Source organism: Cimex lectularius, unplaced genomic scaffold (assembly GCF_000648675.2).
Source record: "Cimex lectularius strain Harlan isolate CLEC.00 unplaced genomic scaffold, Clec_2.1 scaffold226, whole genome shotgun sequence".
Lineage (NCBI taxonomy): Eukaryota > Metazoa > Arthropoda > Insecta > Hemiptera > Cimicidae > Cimex > Cimex lectularius.
Genome location: NW_019392846.1, coordinates 1042025 through 1063906, shown reverse-complemented (window position 1 = coordinate 1063906; position 21882 = coordinate 1042025). Strand labels below are relative to the sequence as shown.

The window sequence follows — 21882 nt, the reverse complement described above, 5'->3', positions numbered from 1 at the left end:
TCGGCCCCTAAAATTTCCATTTTTTTAATTGTTTAATAGTTGCAAGACAGATAATAATGGATCAGCAACAATGGAGCGTTCCTTCAGAAACCGAGCTAATCGAAGGATACATGCAGAATACCATAGTTGGGTAAGAGATATGATATATAGAAACATAAAGACACAAAAAAGATTGCAATGTGAGGCTTGGAACATAAACTTAATCAGCTTGAGTCTTAAATTATCATCTTAAAGGAGATCAGCTTGAGAGCATCAAGTATTTAATAAAAGACTCTCCAAAAAAGTTAAAGAATAGATGCTGTGAGTACAAAGTATCTTTCATTCAATTAAAGTTTTTTATTTTTTGAGAAGTAATTAGCCTTAATTGAGCCGGATTTGTACAGCAAATTGTACAACTTGTTGTAAACTTGTGCGTTTTTTTCAACATCCTCAAGTGTATGTTGTTAAAATCCTATGCGGAGACGAAACTATCAAATGCTCTTCGACCAAAGATACACTATTTTGGCATCAAAAGGATTTGTAAAATCTTTGGTCATCCGTTCAACAAACGCAAAATTTCTATGCGCTTTCCGTTATAAAATCATAATGATTCGGGAAATCGTATTTTCAATTTACTTTAACTCTGAGCTTTTATAACTTTTTTATTTACATAATTTATTACTTATTGTATTTATTACTTATGTAAGTTGGCGTTTGTTAAAAGTCATTAGCGTACCCTAAGTTAGTAGTTGTGGGTAGTTCCGCATGGTGCTCTGCGCCGGCTATCATTGTTTCATCCTGTCTGCGCAATCGATCGGCCCCGTGTTATTGTGTTATTTTCCAGTTGGTTATCACAGGTGGTTTTCTAGCCGTGAAATTGTTATTTCTCCCGAATTTAAAGTGTATTTAAACATTTCTGTCAGTTTCACTGTTGATCCAGTGCCAAAGAAGAAGCAGAAGTCGCAAAAAGGAGTTTTCACAAGGCAGTAATCCACAACAGTACGCATCCGTATTAGAACGAGGAGGGTTAGTTTTCGACGGCAACAAATTCCAATTATTAATCTGTATCCACCAAATTTTAAAACAGAAAAGTGGCTTTTTGGATCTTGAAAATGGAAACAAACAGGTCAAATAAATCCTTGCTATTTAAACAAGAAATTATGTGTCCATTCGAGTTTCTACATTGGTGTTTACGTTACGGGCCACGGTGCCTCAAATCAATTTGAATGAAATAAATTCATTTATTGCTTCAAATTCAATTACTTTTTAATCTTATAAACAAGTTCTTCAATTTCTTAAAAGATATCTAAACAATTAAACAAACGGTGGATTTAATAAATAACATTTCGTCGTACAGGTTAGACTTCACCAAGCATGGCTTGTTCTTGTCGAGTCCATGAAATCCCATACGACTATTATCATTTTTACCCTAGATGTCATTATTTATACGTATAATTAATATTTCAATGTTTAAAATCAAAAATTTTCAAAATAAAGAAAAAATTATTTTCTTTTCGGATTTTCCTATCTATGAAAATTAATGGGGAAATCTTACATTATACTCTGCATCAAATAGTTAAAATGAATTTTTGTGAAGTTAAAAAATTTGCAATTGTATTGGATACGGACAGTGTCTGTCAAAGTGTTCATAAATTATGTTTTTACAGTTTTGGGATTTTTTTAAAACTTATTAAATAATTAGAACTAATAATTGGGCTTAATATAGTTTGCTTTCCCATGTTTGTTTACTCTTCTACTTAGCTTGTATGTAGCTACTTGTTAAATATATATCTGTAGTTCACTCTTAAAACCTTTTTAAATCTTTCTGTACCTCTTCTAACAAGGCAGAGTCATTTATGTCTTTTAATAAATAAATAAATACAATAATTAAACATTGCTCTCTCAGGAATCCGAATTATTTGCTGCAGGAGAGTATTCGGATTACAGACGTTGTTACAAAAAAATACGTACATATGTACAAGAATATAATTTCAACCAACACTTTATTATTATTGCATGCACAAAACGTTAAGCCCATTAGAATACATACTGCCAATTTTTCTTTAAAAAATCAGTTTTTTTTTAATTTATGTTAACATTTTCTTCATTGCTTCTTCCTCTTTTCACTCATTTTTAAGCAGCAGGTATATTGAACATAAAAAGAAGAAAAATGATCTAACATTTAATTTTGTCGTCTCTCTCTCTTACTCACTCTCTTCTTTTCTCTCACAGCTCTCCCTCATCTACTATCTCTCATTTTCCTCTCTCTCATTCTTACTCTCACTCTCACTCCACTCACTCATTCACTTTCTCATTTCTTTATCTTTCATAGACTCTCCTTTGTCCACTTATCTCTCTCTCACTCTCACTCACTCACTTTCTCTGCCTATTTTTTGAATAAGTTAGTAGATGAATGTGGCCCATATAGTGGTGTACGTGATTTGTTTCATATTTTGTTGATTGTGAGTTGTGTAGTATGGTTTGTATTCTTTTTAATTCCTTTTCTTACTTGTCTACGATTAGACGAATTGATTTTAGTCTGTCCGTCAGTACTTCAGTGCTTGCATTTTGTGCCGGTGAGGGTGATTTGAGTCGGCTTGTATGGTGTCAGTTGCCGTCGGTTCTCTGTAGACGTCAACTTACAACTTAGTTTTTCAACTGTTTTTGTGATGGTTTAGTATAGGAAGTTTATACTGTTTTTGTTTCTGTTTTTGTGTAGTGGGTCAGTCGGTATTTTGTTTATGCTTTTTGACGTTTTTCGTAAAAATGTTTGTAAAAATCTTTGGTTAATTTCTTCGTTGAAGTACAATTTAAAGTAGGTATGTTGTATTATGTTTGTGAGTTGTGCTTATTCTTTATCAGTTTTAGTATCTTTCGTATTATGTCCATCTCTTTGTTTTGTCAAACTGTGGTCTGGTGTGACGTAGGTTTTAGAAACACATTTTCTTTATCGTGCCAACGTTTCGATCTTTATTGAGATCATCTTCAGGGCCTGGGATTTATAAACATTGTTTAAATTTTACAAATACGTGTAGGATATGAAAAAATGAAGTTATACAATGCTGGAAAATTTTAGATTTAAAAAAGAAAGAAAAAAAATGTATACAATGCTAGAAAATTTTAGATTAAAAAAAAGAATGAATGTATGTTATCGATAACATACATACATCATCATCACATTCCACACATCAAACATAGTCTCATTCTTCCACAATTTGCCTTTCCTTTCCCGAATTATCCCCGTCTAAAAAAGGATATCAGGCCGAACCATTACCCACGTTTTTTCCCATTGTCCCATCCTTTCGCCTCAAAGAAGCCGACTCCTTATGCAAAAATGTCTTCCTATACAGACTTCCTTCCCCACCCCTTCAAAATCCAACGTATATATACATAAAACATCAATATCTTACTGGCACTCTCAACACGACACGCAAGAATGACACATCTACACAGAAAACAAACACTTTGAGTGAGTGCGAATACTTTGTTTGAATCTAAAATTTTCTAGCATTGTACAAATTCATTTTTTTTTTTCATTTGGATTTATGTACGGTGAGTCTGGAGTGTTAACATAGGACGAAAATTGCACAGTTTCTTTTCTTGCTTTAGATCTTTATATTTTGGATTGAGAAACTTCGCTGTGATGGACCTGTATTTTCGTCGTTACCGACCATTTTGGTCTAGCCACGTGGGATTGGTCTGTTAGGTGCGATTCCGCGTTTACGTTTGTTTATTTGCACTTAGGATTTTTTTCTCCTTACCCTTCTTTGAATAGTCACTTTTTTTTCAATGTACTCTTAACAGTTTCAGCACTGACGACTATTTGACCGTACTGTCCAAGTTTTTCGGCGGTTGTAGGATCGCTTAATGGGATTTAGTTGCTTTTTCTTTTTCTTTATTATGGTAATTACCTGTCTAGTGCGGTCAGAAAGTAGACAAGGTCTCTCTGATTTTGGCGCGTCATGTAATTTGCCTTTATTTTTAAAATATACTTTGATATATTTTGATAACATTTTGAAATGTATAAACTATTACAATGACCTGTGAACTAATATCTTTTAAATTAAGCCGGTATTCCCCGTGAAAGTATTGTTAAACGAGTTTCCATTGTTGAGTTACGCCTGCGACCCCATTTTGTTTTGAAGTCAAATTCAAAACATATCACCCCCACCTCAAAAATCAATAAGAATCGATATTTACATAGGTGTGTGTGATATTTATGTGAAAGGTAATGAAAATAAATGGGGGGGGGTGATAAAAGCTCGTGTTAGCGGGTTTTACGAAAATTATAGTATCAACTTTTGTTACATTTTCAACAATTTTTTTTTAAATCATAGACAACTTTGATTGAGATACAACGAGACAACAAGAGTAAGAGACAGAGATAAAGATAAATAGAAACTAACATTGTTCCTATTTATCTTCCTATCCTGACTAGTTGAGGAAAAGTTAAGAAAAAAGATTAGAAAACTGTAAAAATATAATTTACGAATACTTTAAACGGAGACACTTTATATACAAGTGTGTGGTGTTTAATGACCGTTAGTTAATGTTAATTAGTAAATGATTATTTACAGATCGTGAGATTCACACTAGACCGTATCTCACGATCTCCAAATGATTATGATATATACAAGGTGCTCTATTTTTCGACGCATCATATGAAAAAAATTAGTTCCGATGAAAATTGACTCCAGTAAGTTATTCGTCCTGCTTAACTCGTTTTGTGCACGCAAATCTGAGTTCAGTGAGCTTTCTTTCAAATAGTTAAAAAAAAACCTTTAGGTAAAATTAAAAGAAAGCTTTACAGGTGCAACTGTTTATTTCCGAGGATATTCAAAAGAAAGTTTATTTGCATGTACAAAACAAAAGTTGAGCAGCAGTAGAATGGTTGTGGAGTCAATTTTAACGCAATTAATGCTTTTTGCTAAAGTGCATTGAATTTGGACTCACCCTGTATTTGTATCAACATACATTTTGTATCAACATACATTACATGTTTGTTTATTACTGCAAGACTAATTATATGTGTTCTACAAACTATAATTCCATTTTAAATCTGTAGTTCATACAAACTATCACTAACTTTATATATATGTTTCCGTAGCAAGATGTTTCCATTGGCCAAAAATGTTATTATTGAGTTAATATATTTGTTTTATACATGTTACCTCTATCTCACATTAATCTAAAAATATTTACAAATTATTTTGAAATGTTTTAATGAATACGTTTCTATTTTGAATTTGGATGGAAAATTATTAATTTTGTATTATATTGTATTTTGATTTGAATTAAGCCAATTTTTTGTTTATTTGTTTTTATAGAAAATGTAATGTTTCTCGATCGATTTATTACATGGAATTTGTGTCGTTTATAGGCGGGCTATCCGTAAATTACCAAAACGTCAATTGGTAATATTTAAAAATGAGTTTACGGTAAGTGTCTCTTAAATACTTTTTCTCAAATGAGATGAAAACAAAATTATATTTGTCGACAATGTGCGTGATTTTCAGGAAGAAAAAGCCAAACAATTATTCTGCCCTTGTAAGTACTTTATCGAAACTTAAAAGAATTATACATTTCTAAATCGGGGGCTGTTACAGCACACTGGGGTTCGGAGGACGCCAAAAATTACCATGATCCAAAAGCGGATCCTAATCGAATACATGGAAAAACACCCAGAACTGATAAACAATACAAGAAAGAGCTCCTGTGTGGCACAAGATGGCCCTGATTATACGCACCTCTGGGAAGAGGTGATGGATTTACTAGAACGCAACTCTACAAAACCGACAAACAAAGAAATCGATAAATGGAAAAAGGTAAACTATAATTTAATGTTTAACATAAAAGCTCGCTATACAACTAAAAAAACCAACAGTTAGAAACAAAATTCCAGCTAGACAGATAGAAATATTTATATTAAGTAATATATAATAGCAATTAATTAAGGTTTTTAGTTGATATGAAAAAATCTAATGGCACGAGCGGGATTCGAACCCACGATCTTCGGCTAGATACGCCGCTGTTCTACCACTTGAGCTATCGTGACCTCGATCCACTCGGACATCAACTTCCTATCTCACAACCCCACCTTATGAGTTTTCCCTCCTTTTTGCCATTTTTCATCTTGCTTTTTTCATCTCAACTAAAAACCTTAATTAATTGTAATGATTTAATTGGTCAAGCGGACCACGAAATTAGTGAATTTAATATATAATAGTTTTATATCAGAATTCTTAGTAAGTTATTTCACTTTTTATTGTTTAAATTAATTTTGTCATCACTACGATAACTTTAGTTATTATTGTTTTGTTTATAATCATTAAACGCTTAATCATTAAACTAGGTAGTCATATTAAAATTAATTTTGTTATCACTGCGATAACTATAGTTATTATTGTTTTGTTTGTATAAGCTTTATCATGAAAATAGGCAGTCATATTATTATTAATTTTTAAGGGCGTTTTAACGGCTAAGTAAGGTCATTTCACGCACTAACATCCAAACCTTCTATCTTAGGTTAGCTATATTCCTTCGGAGTGCTATAAAGCTCTGACTCCAAACATTCACTCATAAAATAATTTATCCTATGGCCATCCGAAGCTTTAATTTTTAATCAATTTAATTCTTTAAAATTCTTAATTTGGAACGCCAAACGTATGCAAAAATCCCATTTTAAATTACATATAAAATGTATTCCTGTTTATTGATTAGAATTTTGAATTAAATATTAAAATTAATTTTTTTATCTCTGCGATAACTATAGTTGTTATTGTTTTGTGTATATAAGCTTAATCATTAAAATGGACAGTCATATACTGATACTGATTCTCAAATAAAGTGGTGCTCTGTTAAATTTTAACCAACAAGGTTTTTTTTCATAATATTAGTGAGATCGCCAAAACCAATGAGAAAACCTACAAAAGTACTCTTACAAGTGCACTGTGCTTTCCTAAGGCATGTGTACATTGAGCTTGACAAAGAACAAACTGATTTTTTTTTAATTAACCCTATTTTTGACATTTAAATGGTATTTTCTGATTTCAACTTATAGTGTATTTGAGTTATATTGAGTAAATGCTGTCCATGTTTTAAAAGAAATTAATATTTTTATTCCATTTATCAATGTTCAAAAGTGGACAACAGTCGTTTAAAATTCTTCTTAGGACTATAGGAGTGCATGTATTGGTTGGATGTTAGATCGCTTGGTGGTCTTATAAGTCTGTCCATGTAGTCTGCTCAGTCTCATCTATTGTTCTCATTTATTATTATACACTCAAAGACAAAAAAAACTTGTATTTATTTATTTGTTTTCGTATGTTAGTAGGTATAAAGATTAATAGCTGAACTTATGATTTTTCCTTCTTGAAGGTGGGATAATAGGTCATCTCAAAACAACCAGTTTTTATCCACGACGTTTCGGATTTGTTTTAATCCATCCTCAGGTGAATTAACGCAATGGTTAAAAAAGTGGTCGTCAGTCATTAATATTTTATAACATATAACGTTTTAACCATTGCGTTAACTCATCAGAGGAAGGATTAAAATAAATCCGAAACGTTGTGGATAAAAACTGGTTGTGGTTTTTTTGAGATGACCTATTAAACCACCTTCAAGAAGGAAAAATCATAAGTTAAACTGTTGAGGTCGAAATATAAGAAAACATTAATAGCTGACTTGAAACGTAAACACAGCATTAATAACTTATAGTGTTACTAATCCTTTTACACTCTTTCGATTAAAAATTTCAAAAAAAGTTCAATTTCATCTGTTCCAAACGCAACTTATCGAGTCAGTTAACTGGTTTATTAAGTAGTTTTCTTTAATGAAACCATAAATTAGAGTAAAAATTTAACTATTAATTTTTTTCTTAAAAGCCTGATGTTAAGTCGAGAAGATCTCCCCAGGCAAATGATGTGGCCTGGTGTATTCCATCCCGGATGGTCTACAGCGGTTTAGGGCCACCGGATCGAGAGAAGGTAGTGGTCGACCGCGATGTACGACGGCTAAAAGCGTCGTTTTATTTTTCTTATCGCACTACGGAACCGTCATTAAACGGCTTTCTTGACAGGTAGTCAATTCCAAACTGTCCTTAATGTATGGGTGATCTCTCAAACAGTCATCTGAGCATCGAGACAATAAGCCTTCTAGATGTCCCGCATCAGATTCTGTACTACTAGAGAGGCATGGAATAAAAAGTCGACTATTATCAAAACAGCATCTCGCTTGAACACTTGGGAGCTGTTTTCTTCACAGATAAATGCCGGTTTGGTTTGTGGCAACAGATGACCGGGACCGTGTGTGGATAAGACGTAGAAAACGCTTTGTTTCATTTGCCATTCGTGAGTAACAACCTTTTGAAAGACAGCCTGTTATGGTGTAGGGTGGAATCAACGTCCATGCGCATACCGTACTGATTTAGTACAGAAGAGGTCTTCCATTGCATTACGGTACATTGCGGAATGTTGCTCGAGTTGTCACCCATTATTTGGAATTAATGGAAGTAGGGATTACCACGATGATAGACAAGCACAGTGTACTGACATGAATCCCACAGAACATTTATGGGGCATGACAGAAGCGAGTTTTTAGACATCGCTCGACGCCTCCAAGTGTTGAACAGCTTCAAACCGCTCTTGTTTAAGAATGGGATTCTGTTTCACACGTAGAAGGCCTAGGAGGTAAAATACGCGTTATTAAGAGAAAAACCAAGTTATAAATTGTTAGTTAAATTGTAATCTATCACTAAATGATTTGCCGAAGTTTTTGGGAATATTCTTTCAAACCATCATAATTAAATAATTTTTTTATTGAAAGTCATGAATTTCTGATCTCGTTTAATTTGGCTTACATTAAAATACGTGTAGTGTAATTAATATATCGATAAAAATACGTATAGTTTGCAATAAACAACAAAATACGAGTGTTCGGTTTTTTTTTGTCTTTGAGTGTATTTCTATAGTAGAACGATTTTATACTTGCGACTTTTATCGGATAGTTTTGGAAAGTTAATCAACCAAATTTTAAAAATTAAATTTCTCCTATAAGACTAGCTCGCCGCTATGTCACCATTATTTAGTTTGCTAAAAGATTAAAGTGGTTCTCCTCGGCATATTTATTGCGTTCTTTCTTATCTAAAGTCAAATTTCATTTTGAATCTGCTGTTTGAACCTTTAACCGCATTTGGGAAAATAAACTAACTACGAAAATTGTAAGTTTTCAGGCATTTGTGATCCCTGTTTTTGACCATAATTCAATTTAAACGTACAAAGAATTACATTGATTTGGTATAAATGTTAATGGAATACGTAGCAAGGTTATCGCCCAATGTAAATATTAAATTTGGAAAGTTAAATATGCCAGATACCGTTGAAACAACAAAGCTTTTCCTTGAGAGCTACATATATTTGAAGATGGAGATAACGAGTAGGCAGAGCCGTCGCCTTCTAAGGTCGAGTACCAGTTGAAGAAGGCCGAAGTTACTCGTATTGGGAAGAATATGTGGTGGAATGATCATTTCTCATGAAGTTGTTTCAACAGAATATTCACCGATTACGAGTTTGTCTGACTTTCGAATAGCCATCACTCGACCCTCGTTGTCTGTGCTCCTGTCGAACCGCATTGGGGAGATTTTGGATAACGTTAGCGTAAACGGTATCGCTAAATTGATTGAAGTGCGCATACGCAGATTTAACGAATCACTATCTAAAATAATGAACTTCGTCATTTGTCCTAGAATAGCGTTGCTTGTTAACGGTTGGCGATAAAGGCAACAAAGTAGTTTTTTGTTGGAGAAATTGCCCAACTAAAAAAAAATTATTTATGCAAAATATAATACAATTGTTTATTTTATAGTTAACATTTTACAAGTCGTACAAGTTTTCATGAATCCTGACTTTTAAGAATGTATATATTTGGTGCGTCAAATTACAGGAATATCAGCTAGAAATACGTCTTTCTTTCAATAAAGCCACAGCAATTGTGTTGAAAAGACCCTTTCTAATCTAAGAGACGGGCATAGAATGTTGTATAATGAGTATGTATATGGTTAACTAACTCCACTGCAATAGTTTAGTTTTCCTAAAATTGCTAGGCTAAGCTAAAACCTTTTTTTTCTCCTTTTTTTATCTTAAGAGTTTTTGAGATTTTCGGCTTCGATTTCATCTAAACTGAACTTGCCCCGAATCGACCGGCAATTAATGTATATTTTGTACGTTAGTGCTTCCACAACTATCAGGTCCTCAGCATTTGTAACAGCGTAATGCCATCGGAGATTTCGTACTGATGATGGGGTTTGCGACCACGATGTTGGATTAAAATTAATATTAGATATAGCTATTTAATAATTAGGTCTGTTCAACCTTTAATTTCTTACAGACCGGCGTGAGCCAGGTCAGTTTCTATCTTTAATTAATATAAATTATTCTAGTACGAGAGGACCGAATAGTTGGAATAATTTTTTTGGTTGACTATCATTGCTATTTTGGCAGATTAATGTAATAAATTTACAATTTATTTATGTGACAGAAATTACAGATAGCATTGTTTTTTATTTATTTCCTTTTTTGGTTCTGTGTATTTTATTGGCTGTAGCGTTTGTTACTTTATTAGAACGAAGGATTCTAGGTTACACCCGGGGGCCTAATAAGGTGGTGCTATTGCAGCCTTTTTATAATGGACTGAAGTTATTTTTTAAAGAACAAATATATCCTTGTTTATCTAATTTTTTTGTTATTCAGATATCGTGAGATGCGATCGGGTGTGATGTAGGTTTCAGAAAAACATTTTCTTTATCGTGCCAACGTTTCGATCTTTTATTGAGATCATCTTCAGGGCTCAAAGTGTTTGTCTTCTGTGTAATTGTGCCATCCTTGCGTGTGTGTTGAGAGTGCCCCCGACACGCAAGGATGGCACAATTACACAGAAGAAAAACACTTTGAGCCCTGAAGATGATCTCAATAAAGATCGAAACGTTGGCACGATAAAGCAAATGTTTTTCTGAAACCTACATCACACCCGACCGCATCTCACGATATCTGAATAACTATCGATTAACGGTCACTAATCTCTACACATTTCTAATTTTTTAATTAATTTATTTTTTAGTATTTTTTTAGTTAATGTTTATTTTTTGTTTTGGGGTTTTATTTATACTAGCTTGCTTAGGGGTTGGAGTTTATGAAGTGATAATTAGTGGTTGATCTTCAAACTCTAATTATGCTATATTAGGGGCAGTTCGTTCTATGGCTCGAACTATTTCTTATGAAGTAAGAATGGCCCTGTTGGCCGTAGGGTTTTTTTGGTTGGGGGTTTGATTTTATAATTTTTTAATAATTATTTAGTTTTTTTATCCTTTCCTGTATTAGTTCTTGATATATGTCTTGCTTGGCCGAAACAAATCGTTCTCCTTTTGACTTTGCTGAAGGCGAATCAGAATTAGTTTGTGGGTTTAGTATAGAGTATTGAAGAGGGGGGTTTGCTTTTATTGTTTAATCTAAATATATAAATATTCTTTTTATAAGAACATTTACTTGTATTTTGTTTTGAGGGGCTGACTAAACTATCGTAAATAACATCCGTGAACGGTGCCTTTGTTTACAAGCTTGCAAGATACGACTAAACCTGAACTAAAATAAACCCCTGGAAACTCGGCAAATTCCGCTATGCAAAAAGTCTTCAAACCGCGTCAATTTAAAATAAGTTAAATACAACGATGACCTTGAAATAGCGGAAACGTATGCAAAATCTCTTCATTATTAGGTAGGATCCATCAGGTCAACCTAAAGTTTCGAAAGCTTAAGATTTGCAGGAAAACTGTGACACAAGTATTAAAGGAGTTTGCAAAAGATTATAATTTATATTAATTAAGGTTTTTAGTTGAGATAAAAAAGTCATTGTCACGAGCGAGATTCGAACCCACGATATTCGGCTAGATACGCCGCTGCTCTACCACTTGAGCTATCGTAACCTCGATCCACTCGGACACTAACTTCCCATCTCAACCCTACCTTTTGAATTTTCCCTCCTTTGCCATTTTTTCAAATGTCGCGTAATCTATTTGATTCTCGGCGACAAACGACTTTTTTTATCTCAACTAAAAACCTTAATTAATTTAAATATAATCATTGGTCAAGCGGACCACTAAAACTAGTGAATTTAATAAGTAAAAATGAAGTATACCTTCACTAAGGCTCTCCGTGGCCATTTCATTTGTCGCCGAGAATCAAATAGATTACATGCATTTGAAAAAATGGCAAAAAGGAGGGAAAATTCGAGAGGATTGAGAAGGGAGGTTAGTGTCCGAGTGAATCGAGGTCACGATAGCTCAAGTGGTAGAGCAGCAGCATATCTAGCCGAAGATCGTGGGTTCGAATCCCGCTCGTCACACTGACTTTTTTATCTCAACTAAAAAACTTAATTGAAATATATTAATTGGTCAAGCGGATCACTAAAACTAGTGAATTATAATTTATATCTCACTTCTTAGTGTTCCTCAACCAACGACCAAGGTTAAGTTGTTGAAAAAAATTGTAGTGCAATAAATATGTTAAAAATTATCTGTCTGTTAATACCAAACCTAGAGTAATGAAAATTCGACCTTGTTTCTCCTAAAATGCTAATTCAAAACAATAATAAACTGCCTCTGTGAATAAATATTCCAATGTTATTATTGTTTTGTTTTGATACATTTACAAGACTTAATATCTTATATTCTGATTTTTTTCTTTCAATATTACTTTATTCCTTGATTTAAGGAAATGTAAATTTTCAGTTGGTGGTAATATGTATTGAAAACTAAATCACAAGTTAAACACACTAATTGTCCTGTCCGAATCTTAAGAATTACATTATGTTTGTGTTCTGTACTTTCAAGACTTGGTCTGATTTAAAACGGCACGTTGAACTCAAATCGGCGAGGATCAGAGCCAACCTGATTTCGCCGAACTTCACGGAATTCGAAGCAAGGATATTAAAGCTAATGACTTGCAAAGGTGAACATCCAATAAAGGAAGAATGCATGGAAAATAATGTCTCTATGGTTCGTCTTATACGTTTAAACTGTTTATAGATCAGTAGTCATGTTTTAATATTTTTAGGACTCTGATTCATGGACTGGAGAGGATAATGAACAGCCTATTCCAACGGTAATTGTTGTCTTTAAGGAGTACAAATCGTGGCTGAAAACGAATTTGGCCACATTGTACATTACGTTGCATGCATTATCATTTATGCGAAGCCTTTATTATTTAAGTATAAACAGAGTTATTTATAATAGTGTTCATCTGCAACGAAAGAAGAAGGAGAAGAAGACGACGAAGAAGACATAAAGCCTAATGTAAGTAGCAAACATCGTTTTTTTTTTCGAGGGTTGATCAAAATGTGGGCGGTATGAAGAAAACTATGTTTTATTTTCAACAAAATCCTGACGCATCCATTATATTTAGTGGTCTGATGGACCAATTTACTTCTTTAAATTAATTAATCTTTTTAAGTAAGGCCTTGGTTGAAATGAAAAAGTTAGTTTAACGAGCGGGGTTCGAACGAGATCGTGGGTTCGAATCCTGCTGCTCTGTCTGCGCTAATTGAAAATCCTCATGTTTCACTATCGACTGAATCCTATTAATAAAGACGAAAAACCGATTCAATTAGATTTGAGAAGAATCAATTAGATAAATTATAAATTAAAATGACAAGAACCGTTCACAAAAGAGCCTAAAACGGTCGCATATTATACTTCAAAACCATCTGCTTCAATCTGAAGAACAAACATGCATTCGATTAAGTATGGCTTCCAAAAGGCATTTTCGTTGAAAGGCACACATTTCTCCATCATTAAGTCCTTACTCTCGGACCCTGGTTTTAAGAAAGAATTTGCTCCGATTATTCACTCATGCTAATCAAAACAGACAACAAGGAAGTATCCTAGTAGTAAGCTGACAAAACTACACATTCTAACATAGAAATGACAACTTACGCGAACGACACCGTAATAACCACATTCCGGACTCTTCACAAGGAACCATTAAAAAAACTAGACTTCATTGACTGATGGTGTGCACACACGTTGGCGCATCAATTTAAATGCGCAAAAAAAAACTGTCGGCAGACCTATCCACCAGAGCATATGACACAAGGTTTGTTCCCCTCCAACCATGTCTTTACTTGAACATATGTACATGGAATACAAATACTTGACTAATAGACAATAAAAAATACAGGCAACTCAGAGGCCTACTTGGACCGAAATCTGCACTAAGTATTCTCATAAAATTAATCGCACATCAGACCGACGCCGTTTTCGACTCGTGACCTTTCCTAATTCCTCCTAGTCCGAACTTAAATAACAAGGAGTTCCACCCCTAACTAGCACCTCTACCCGCCCATGGACTGACAGATCAACCAGATTTGTATATGTGAACTGTATATTTTTGTTCAGATAGCACTCAACAAATTAATAATTTAACAAAAATCATTTGCAGATTTATTTATTGGGTTCCAACGGAGTCCCTGAACGTGATCCGCTCTATATTCCAGTAAGTTCTTGCTTTCGTGGTTATTTTGGTGTCTGCATTTTTGTTATTTTTTGTAGAATGAAGAAGCATCTGCACATGATGCGTCTAATCAGGAAGAGAATTTTTTCAAAGAAGAAGTAAATATTTATTAATATTAACGTAATTATAGAGGAGTTGGATCGGTGTGGAACAATTTTCGGGGAGATACTTCATCGAAAATGGAGTAGAATGCGTCAAGAGAGGGTGTCCTACCTCTGTTCAATACGGAGTTATGCTTGTTCTTCTGTTTTTCGAAAAACTCGGACCTTAGGCCGTTAAATCGCGTTTCTCAAACTTTTCCCTAATTTATTTGCAGTTTTGACGCCTGTTTCGGAAAGTCAGTAAATCTCCTTTAAGCTTACACCATATGCATTTCTTAAATGTTAAATGTCATTTATAACAAAGTAAATGTAAAATTTAACAGAAATCTGGAATTTTCAGAGGAATTACAAATAATCTTAGAGACTGTCACATCACCCAAACGTTTCTTCATTTAATACGCAGTCTAATGATTTATGCATTACTGTGATTGATACTTTTTTGGGAGGAGAAACCAAGCTTCAAAGGTGAAAAAGCGTGGTCTCGGTTGATGGAATGGGTGGAAGTAGTTACCATGTTTGGTAACTAACTTTCCCCTCTTTTTATTCTCATTAAAAAAAATGCACATTAAACAGTAATAATAACAATAATGTGTATTCAGAAGAAAATTTACTAATAAACGGCCTTCCTCTGTCCCTGATGCACAACATTGCTCGTTTCCGAACAGCTCCCACATTAACTAAGAGATTTAACCTCTCCATAAGCTTTCGTGCTGTAGCAATTATTCTTCTCTGTAATTCTTCTTTGTAGATGACCAGTACCTTGTAGACTTGTTTGAGAAAACCCCAAACGAAGCAGTCCGCAGGGTTGAGATCAGGAGATCTCGGTGGCCATATAATAGTATCACCTCGTCCCATTCTACCCAGGGAACCGTGCAGACAGGCAATTTTGATCAAATTTTGTCGTGAATACATTTTTTTGTATCTAAAATGCGAACATGATAAACTACTTCCACCCCCTTCCCACAACCGAGACCACGTTTTTTCACCTTTGAAGCATGGTTTCTCTTCCCAAAGAAGTATCAATCGCAGTAATGCATACATAAAAAGGTTATTAAATGAAGAATTTGTCTGTGATTTGGCAGTATCTAAGATTATCTGTAAAAGAGAAACAAACTATTGAATTCCTCTGAAAATTCCGAATTTTTGATCAATTTTACCATTCCTTTGTTATACATGACATTTAAGCGTTTCGCAAAGAAATGAAAATTCCGAAACGGCGTCAAAACAGCAAATAAATTAGGGAAATGTTGGGAAAACGCATGTTAACGGTATAAGGTCCGATTATTTTCGAAAATCACAAGAACAATCATAACTCCGTATTGAACAGAGATAGAACACCCGCTCTTGCGGCATTCTACTCCATTATCGTTGAAGTTTCACTCAAAAAATGCTTTTCACCCTGATCCAAATCCACCCTGTATATTATTAATTTAATCATTTCACAGCCTTCCGACACCCAAGGGCGGCATCTCCGGCCTCACAAGACTATTAACTATGCCAAGGTGATATGGCAGCCAATGTGTACTTAAAAATTTAAACGATCAATTTGTCTTAAATAAGAATATTTTCAGATGGTAAACCATGATCTCCAGAGAGTTCCCTCTTTCAAATACAGCGATGTGAGATTTGTTTAAAAAATAGTCAGTATTATTTATTTTTTATTGGCTCCTTATTCCCTTTTTCAGGTGTTCATAAAGAATGTCCATCCGAGCCAAAGAAAAAACCTAGCGATGCAGCCGCCTCCTCAAATAAAAAAGCGTAAAGTGGGCGGTAAGTGTCAATTTTTCGTTGTTATATTATCTTAAGATCGAAATAATATATTTAACCTATAGTATTCAAACACATTTCCTTTTCAATGTGAAGTAGAAATTTATAAGCATTGCATTTTTTTAAATTTCAAATTTTGCAAGAAAAGCCTAAACTTACAATTCAGCCATGATCAGCCTAGGTTATAATTATTATGAAATAAAGCTTCTAGTTAGTTACTTCATCATAATTAATTTAATAAAAATCATTTCATGTCACATTAAAGTATTGCTTCTACGTGTTTTCTTTTCTAGTTATTTCACTTGTAACGAAAGTGTAAAAGTATCTTGTTTGATTTCAGGTCCGACCCAGAAAATAATAAATGTTTTGAGCGAAATCAAAGCACTTGAAGAAAAGAGGTACCAAGAGCAACAAGAATTAACTAATAAAATCGCTAAGGCTGTCGAAACTCTGGCCACCGGTCTCCTCCAGACAATCAGGAACCTTTCAGAAACTGCAAAGCGTAACGCTGAAACGATCGAAGAACTAAGTGCAAAGTTAAAACGAACCGAATAAACTGTATAAATCAATGATACTTTTGTAATTTCTTAATTATTAGTTACAGTTAGTTATATTATATTACATACTCAAAATACACTTTTTCAATCGATCCTGGTCAATCCCTCTCCAGTACTTCCCATCCCAAGAGTCCCCCAGACGCCAGACCCCGACAAAAGCTTGGGGACATGTCGAAAATGCACCCGTGCAGTACTCTCTGATCTCTAAAGCAGTGAAAATAGTGTCAACATGACTTGACCAACCACTGAATCGTGAATTGTCAAGGACGGGAAACCAATCAAGGACCTGGTGTAAAGGAAACATTGACCTGTACCATTTATTTATATACTACTGTTTCTACGTTTTCAAGATAAACTCAAACCGTACAAGAAATTTTTCATGCCACATGCTCCTCGGATACATCGAAGTTTCAAAAAATACTGATAGACATGATATAGCGGAGGAGAACAGGCGATGATCACTTCAAAATAACAGCATTTTCTTTTTATGAGAGTATTTCAACACATTCGGGAAGCCGGTCGTGTTCGGGTGCAGGGCCCAAGGATTCGAACTCTGGACCTTTGGCTTACCAATAATGAGCGCCGTGTCAACCGTTACGTACACCGACGCTCCTTGAACAACCAAATTATTTTTTGCATTTATTGTTCATTACAGCAAGACTAAACTATATTTATACTAAACTTTTAAACGAGTTGATATATTATGCGTTTTTGTTTATGAAAATGATAATTCTTCTTCTCCCCCGCATTCGGTCCCGATATTGTAGAATTTCAAACTTATCTTTAAGTTAAAAGGCTCGCTATTTTGTTTAACAAAGGAATGCAATTATTCCTACTGACGTGCCCCTTAGCAGAAGGGGTCAAAACCGGCAGCAAATCCGTTTAATTGTACCACAGACCTCCGGGAAATTTACTGGATACCTGCCTGATAAATTAATTGGAGGGAGCTAATTCAACTCACGTGTTGAAGTAAAGAGGAGAGATGGGAAACATTTATTTTACGACTGATTACCATTGAATGGAATGTAAATAAGGTTTACAAATTGTGCTTCTGTTTCGTACCCAAATTATTGCCGCAATCAACACTGGTCTATAAGAAATATAATTAGGCGTTAATTACATTAAGTTATCAGTTGTACAGTCATTTCACTGTTTTCATACTAAAATCAATTAAATTTAGCCTTAAAAAATAGGTAATTTAATTAATGAGAATTGAAACTTTTTTTAACCAACAAGAGCTTTCATTTCAAGTAATGAAATTTCTATTTAACAGAAAATCTAGCTTTCTACATTTTCCTCATTTGGAGATTTTCATCTTACTCTTCTGAGCTTTTACGCTGAATGATTTTGTTTTATACGATTTATGTTTTCTCATTACGAAATCATTTGGAGTGCAAGTATTTCTTTTACGACAAAAACCTGACAACCTATAGAAAATTCTGAGTTCTGGGAAAGTATAGAAGAAGCAATGAAATATCTCCCTATTGATGAGATCATGGAGTAAGATTAAAGGAAGTAAGTGAATAAAGGGATTTGAGATAGTAAACATAAAATAACTCATAGATAAAGCAGGGAGGGAGGGGCAAAACGAGGTCATTAGTAGACAAACAAGCTCTTTCACTAGTTGGTAGAAAAATTTTGGCCTTGGATCTAGTAATATATAATACTTGAAGGCGAGCAAGAAAAAACACAACTGGGAACTGAAAAAATAAGGGAATAAAGAATTGTATGAAGTATTCTCGGGAGAAGGAGAAGTTATTTATAAAGAATAACGGAAGACGTATTAAAGGCGCGAGATACTTTATGGATTTACTTGTGGAAAATCAAATCTTATCAAAAATCTAAAATAGAACCATAAAGAAACTTAAAATAAAAAACTAACCACAAAGAAAAAAGCATTTGAAGACAAATTTCCACAAAAATATGTAATTCTATGACATTCAATTTATCTATTTTTATATTTTTATAAAAATGTCTCGATATTCCATGTTCATACAGAACGTTGTCCTGTTTCTTCTTTAATAGGAAAATGCATATGATAAAATTAATCAAATAGATTGAATGGTTTCGTGGTCCGATTGACCAAATAAATTCTTTTCAATTAATCTTTATGTAAGGTATTGGTTGAGATAAAAAAAGTCGGTGTCACGAGCGGGATTCGAACCCGCTGCTCTACCACTTAAGTAATCGTGACTTCGATCCGCTCGGACACCAACTTCCCATCTCAACCTCACCTTTTGAATTTTCCCTCCTTTTTGCCATTTTTCAAATGTTGTGTTATCTATTTGATTCTCGGCGACAAATGAAATGGCCACGGAGAGCTATAGTGAAATATACTTAATTTTGCTTATTAAATTGATTAGGTTTCGTGGTCCGATTGACCAAATAAATTCTTTTCAATTAATTAATCTTTAATCTTTTTTATCTCAACCAACACATACTTAAAGATTAATTAACTGAAAAGATTTTATTTGGTCAATCGAATTCACGACAGCACAAGAGGAAGAGCAGCGGCGTATTTAGATCGTGGGTTCGAATCCCGCACCTGACACCAACTTTTTCATCTTAACCAATACCTTACTTAAAGATTAATTAATTGAAATCAGCCAAAAAGGTTACCTATGCATCTCCTGTTGATTGGCTTAATTTATTAGTTGGATTGTAAAACCTGTTTTTATCACTGCATATGTAAATATATTTGAAAATTAACACGCAAACATTAATGGCAAAGAATATAAACTAAACAAATACTCGTCCAGAAGCTAATACGATGATAGCACTCGTTCAAATAATAACTTTCTTTTGCACTCTGTGAAAAGGTCGCGGGCCCATTGTCTTTTTAGATGTTAAGAAGAGATCGGAGAAAGGTTGAAGGACGTATGGAGTGAAGTGTAACTAGATATTACGGTTAACAATTTTGTATCAAGAAATAACGGCTTAGCTTTTACTAAAAAGGATGTTTTTGTTGTATGTCGGTTTCTAGCATATAGGGCAGTAATGAATATAATATCTTAATATTCCTGAATGAGAGCATCCAATTATATATGACTTTTTATTGTCAGGGGATAATTTGGATCTGTTGTCAAGTGTCGGAAGCGTCGGTTCAGTTTTGTCCACTGTGTTCGAGGTGTTACGAACGACGTTTTTGGCAAGAAGGTGACCGAGAATGTCTGAGGACTAGAGGAAGAACTTTTATGCTTGGACAATAGTGGAATCCTACTCAACCTCACAAAAAACAGCAATAATCTCCATAACCTATTTATTCATGCTCCCCTACGTTTTACCCACTTCCCAACCCTATGAATAATCACTTATATAAAGATAATCCTTAAAACAATCATACCTGCCTATTATCTGATTCTGGAATACAACAGTTGCTCCTCCTATACAGGGTTTTCGGCTACTCGTGTTACAAACCTTTCCAGTAGATTCAGCATTAAAAATGGAACTAGAACGTCCTATTAACTGTGGTCTAAATCTCAACAGTTTCGGAGTTATTTCCCTTTTTCTGGTTTTTTTATGATTTCAGCCTTGCGTCAAATAAACAATGATAAGTTCAGAACTAAAAGGTATTGGACAAATTCGTTGAGACGATTGAAAATTATTTTATCTTCCCACTAAGATGTGATAAATACTCAACTTGTAAACGGTGGGAAAATAAGCGTTTTAGAAGCCAGAATTTTGAAAACTATATTTTTTCTTTCAAAGTTGAACAATTTACTATGGTGGTTCTAAACTACTATGTTCAAACCTAAAGACCAGAAAATTTCAGAAAACTACTCTATTTAATATTCGTGAATTGCTTTTTTTAATTACTTTTTTCAAAGATGAAGAAACTGATGAAGGAAAGGAAAAAAACCGTGGTTGACGAACTGGTAAGGTGGAAAGATTTAAAAAAAGAGGACATTTTTATGAATTTATTATAAGTTGTTTAGTTTGGGTTCGAAATCGAAATAGTGCAGTGTTTACTTATTTACCAACAAGACTCCAACTTTGATTAAAGGATTATTGTATTATTATTCCCAGGAATAAAAGAGTTTTAAGATTCAATACGTTTTTAGGTATCTATGTGATATCTTGTTAACACTATGGATACCTTTTTACGATTAAAGTAGAAAGATTAAAATCTTTCCACCAATCCGTCAATCTCGGTTTTTTCCTTTCCTTCATTAATTTCTTCCTCTTTGAAAAAAGTAATTATAAAAGCATTTACACTACTAAAAATGTTATTAAATGGTGTAACTTTTCTGAAATTTGCTGGTCTCTAGGTTTGGAAATAGTAGTTTAGAATCACCCTAGTAAGTTTTTCAACTTGGAAAAATATTTCAATTAATTAAGGTTTTTAGTTGAGATAAAAAAGTCAGTGTCACGAGCGGGATTCGAACCCACGATCTTCGGCTAGATACGCCAAATGGCAACAAGGAGGGAAAATTCAAAAGGTGGGGTTGAGATAGGAAGTTAGTGTCCGAGTGAATCGAGGTCACGATAGCTCAAGTGGTAGAGCAGCGGCGTTTCTAGCCGAAGATCGTGGGTTCGAATCCCGCTCGTGACACTGACTTTTTTATCTCAACTAAAAACCTTAATTAATTGAAATATATGAATTGGTCAAGCGGACTACTAAAACTAGTGAATTTGAAAAATATTGTGTTTTCAAAGTTCTGGCTACTAAATCGTTTATTGCACCAACCTTTACAAGTTTAGTATTAATCACATCTTGTTAGAACTTTAACGTAGTATTTAATGGTATGAACGGATTTGCCTAAAACCTTTTAGTTTCGGAGTTATCGTTGTTTTTTTAAACAAGTTCATGAAATCTTAAAAAATCAGAAAAAAGGAAATATCTCCGAAACCGTTGAGATTCGGACCATAGTTAATTAGCAGGTTTTGATTCCATTTTGAATGTAGAATTTACTGTCAAAG

At 33.9% G+C, this 21882-nt stretch overlaps 2 protein-coding genes and 1 non-coding gene across 5 annotated transcripts in view; all 3 read left to right on the top strand.

Moving 5' to 3' along the window:
- The window catches only part of LOC106666980 (monocarboxylate transporter 9), a 106061-nt gene that overhangs the window by 8986 nt on the left and 75193 nt on the right, over positions 1 to 21882 (top strand). The gene's annotated exons all lie outside the window — the stretch shown is intronic.
- On the top strand, positions 785 to 17042 carry LOC106666981. Of its 3 annotated transcripts, none has more exons than XM_014394551.2 (13): positions 785 to 1005; positions 5360 to 5417; positions 5496 to 5526; positions 5586 to 5804; positions 12860 to 13024; positions 13083 to 13130; positions 13262 to 13321; positions 14466 to 14519; positions 14576 to 14635; positions 16084 to 16140; positions 16210 to 16257; positions 16324 to 16408; positions 16746 to 17042. In XM_014394551.2, the coding sequence occupies exons 2-13, from the start codon at positions 5407 to 5409 to the stop codon at positions 16958 to 16960; spliced, it is 1053 nt and encodes a 350-aa protein (XP_014250037.1). In that variant the 5' UTR covers positions 785 to 1005; positions 5360 to 5406; the 3' UTR covers positions 16961 to 17042. The 3 variants fall into 3 exon arrangements, with proteins under 3 accessions (XP_014250037.1, XP_014250036.1, XP_024084427.1); XM_014394550.2 differs by having other exon boundaries at positions 5307 to 5417; XM_024228659.1 differs by lacking the exon at positions 14576 to 14635 and having other exon boundaries at positions 5307 to 5417.
- On the top strand, positions 21442 to 21514 carry Trnae-uuc. The gene has a single exon. It is a non-coding gene; the product is annotated as a tRNA-Glu (tRNA).

What these genes read in the sequence shown, in the direction of transcription:
- LOC106666981 (XM_014394551.2), top strand. An exon ending in AAATCGATAAATGGAAAAAG is followed by an intron (nt 5,805 to 12,859) that starts GTAAACTATAAT and finishes TGTACTTTCAAG; the next exon opens with ACTTGGTCTGATTTAAAACG. An exon ending in TGGAAAATAATGTCTCTATG is followed by an intron (nt 13,025 to 13,082) that starts GTTCGTCTTATA and finishes TAATATTTTTAG; the next exon opens with GACTCTGATTCATGGACTGG.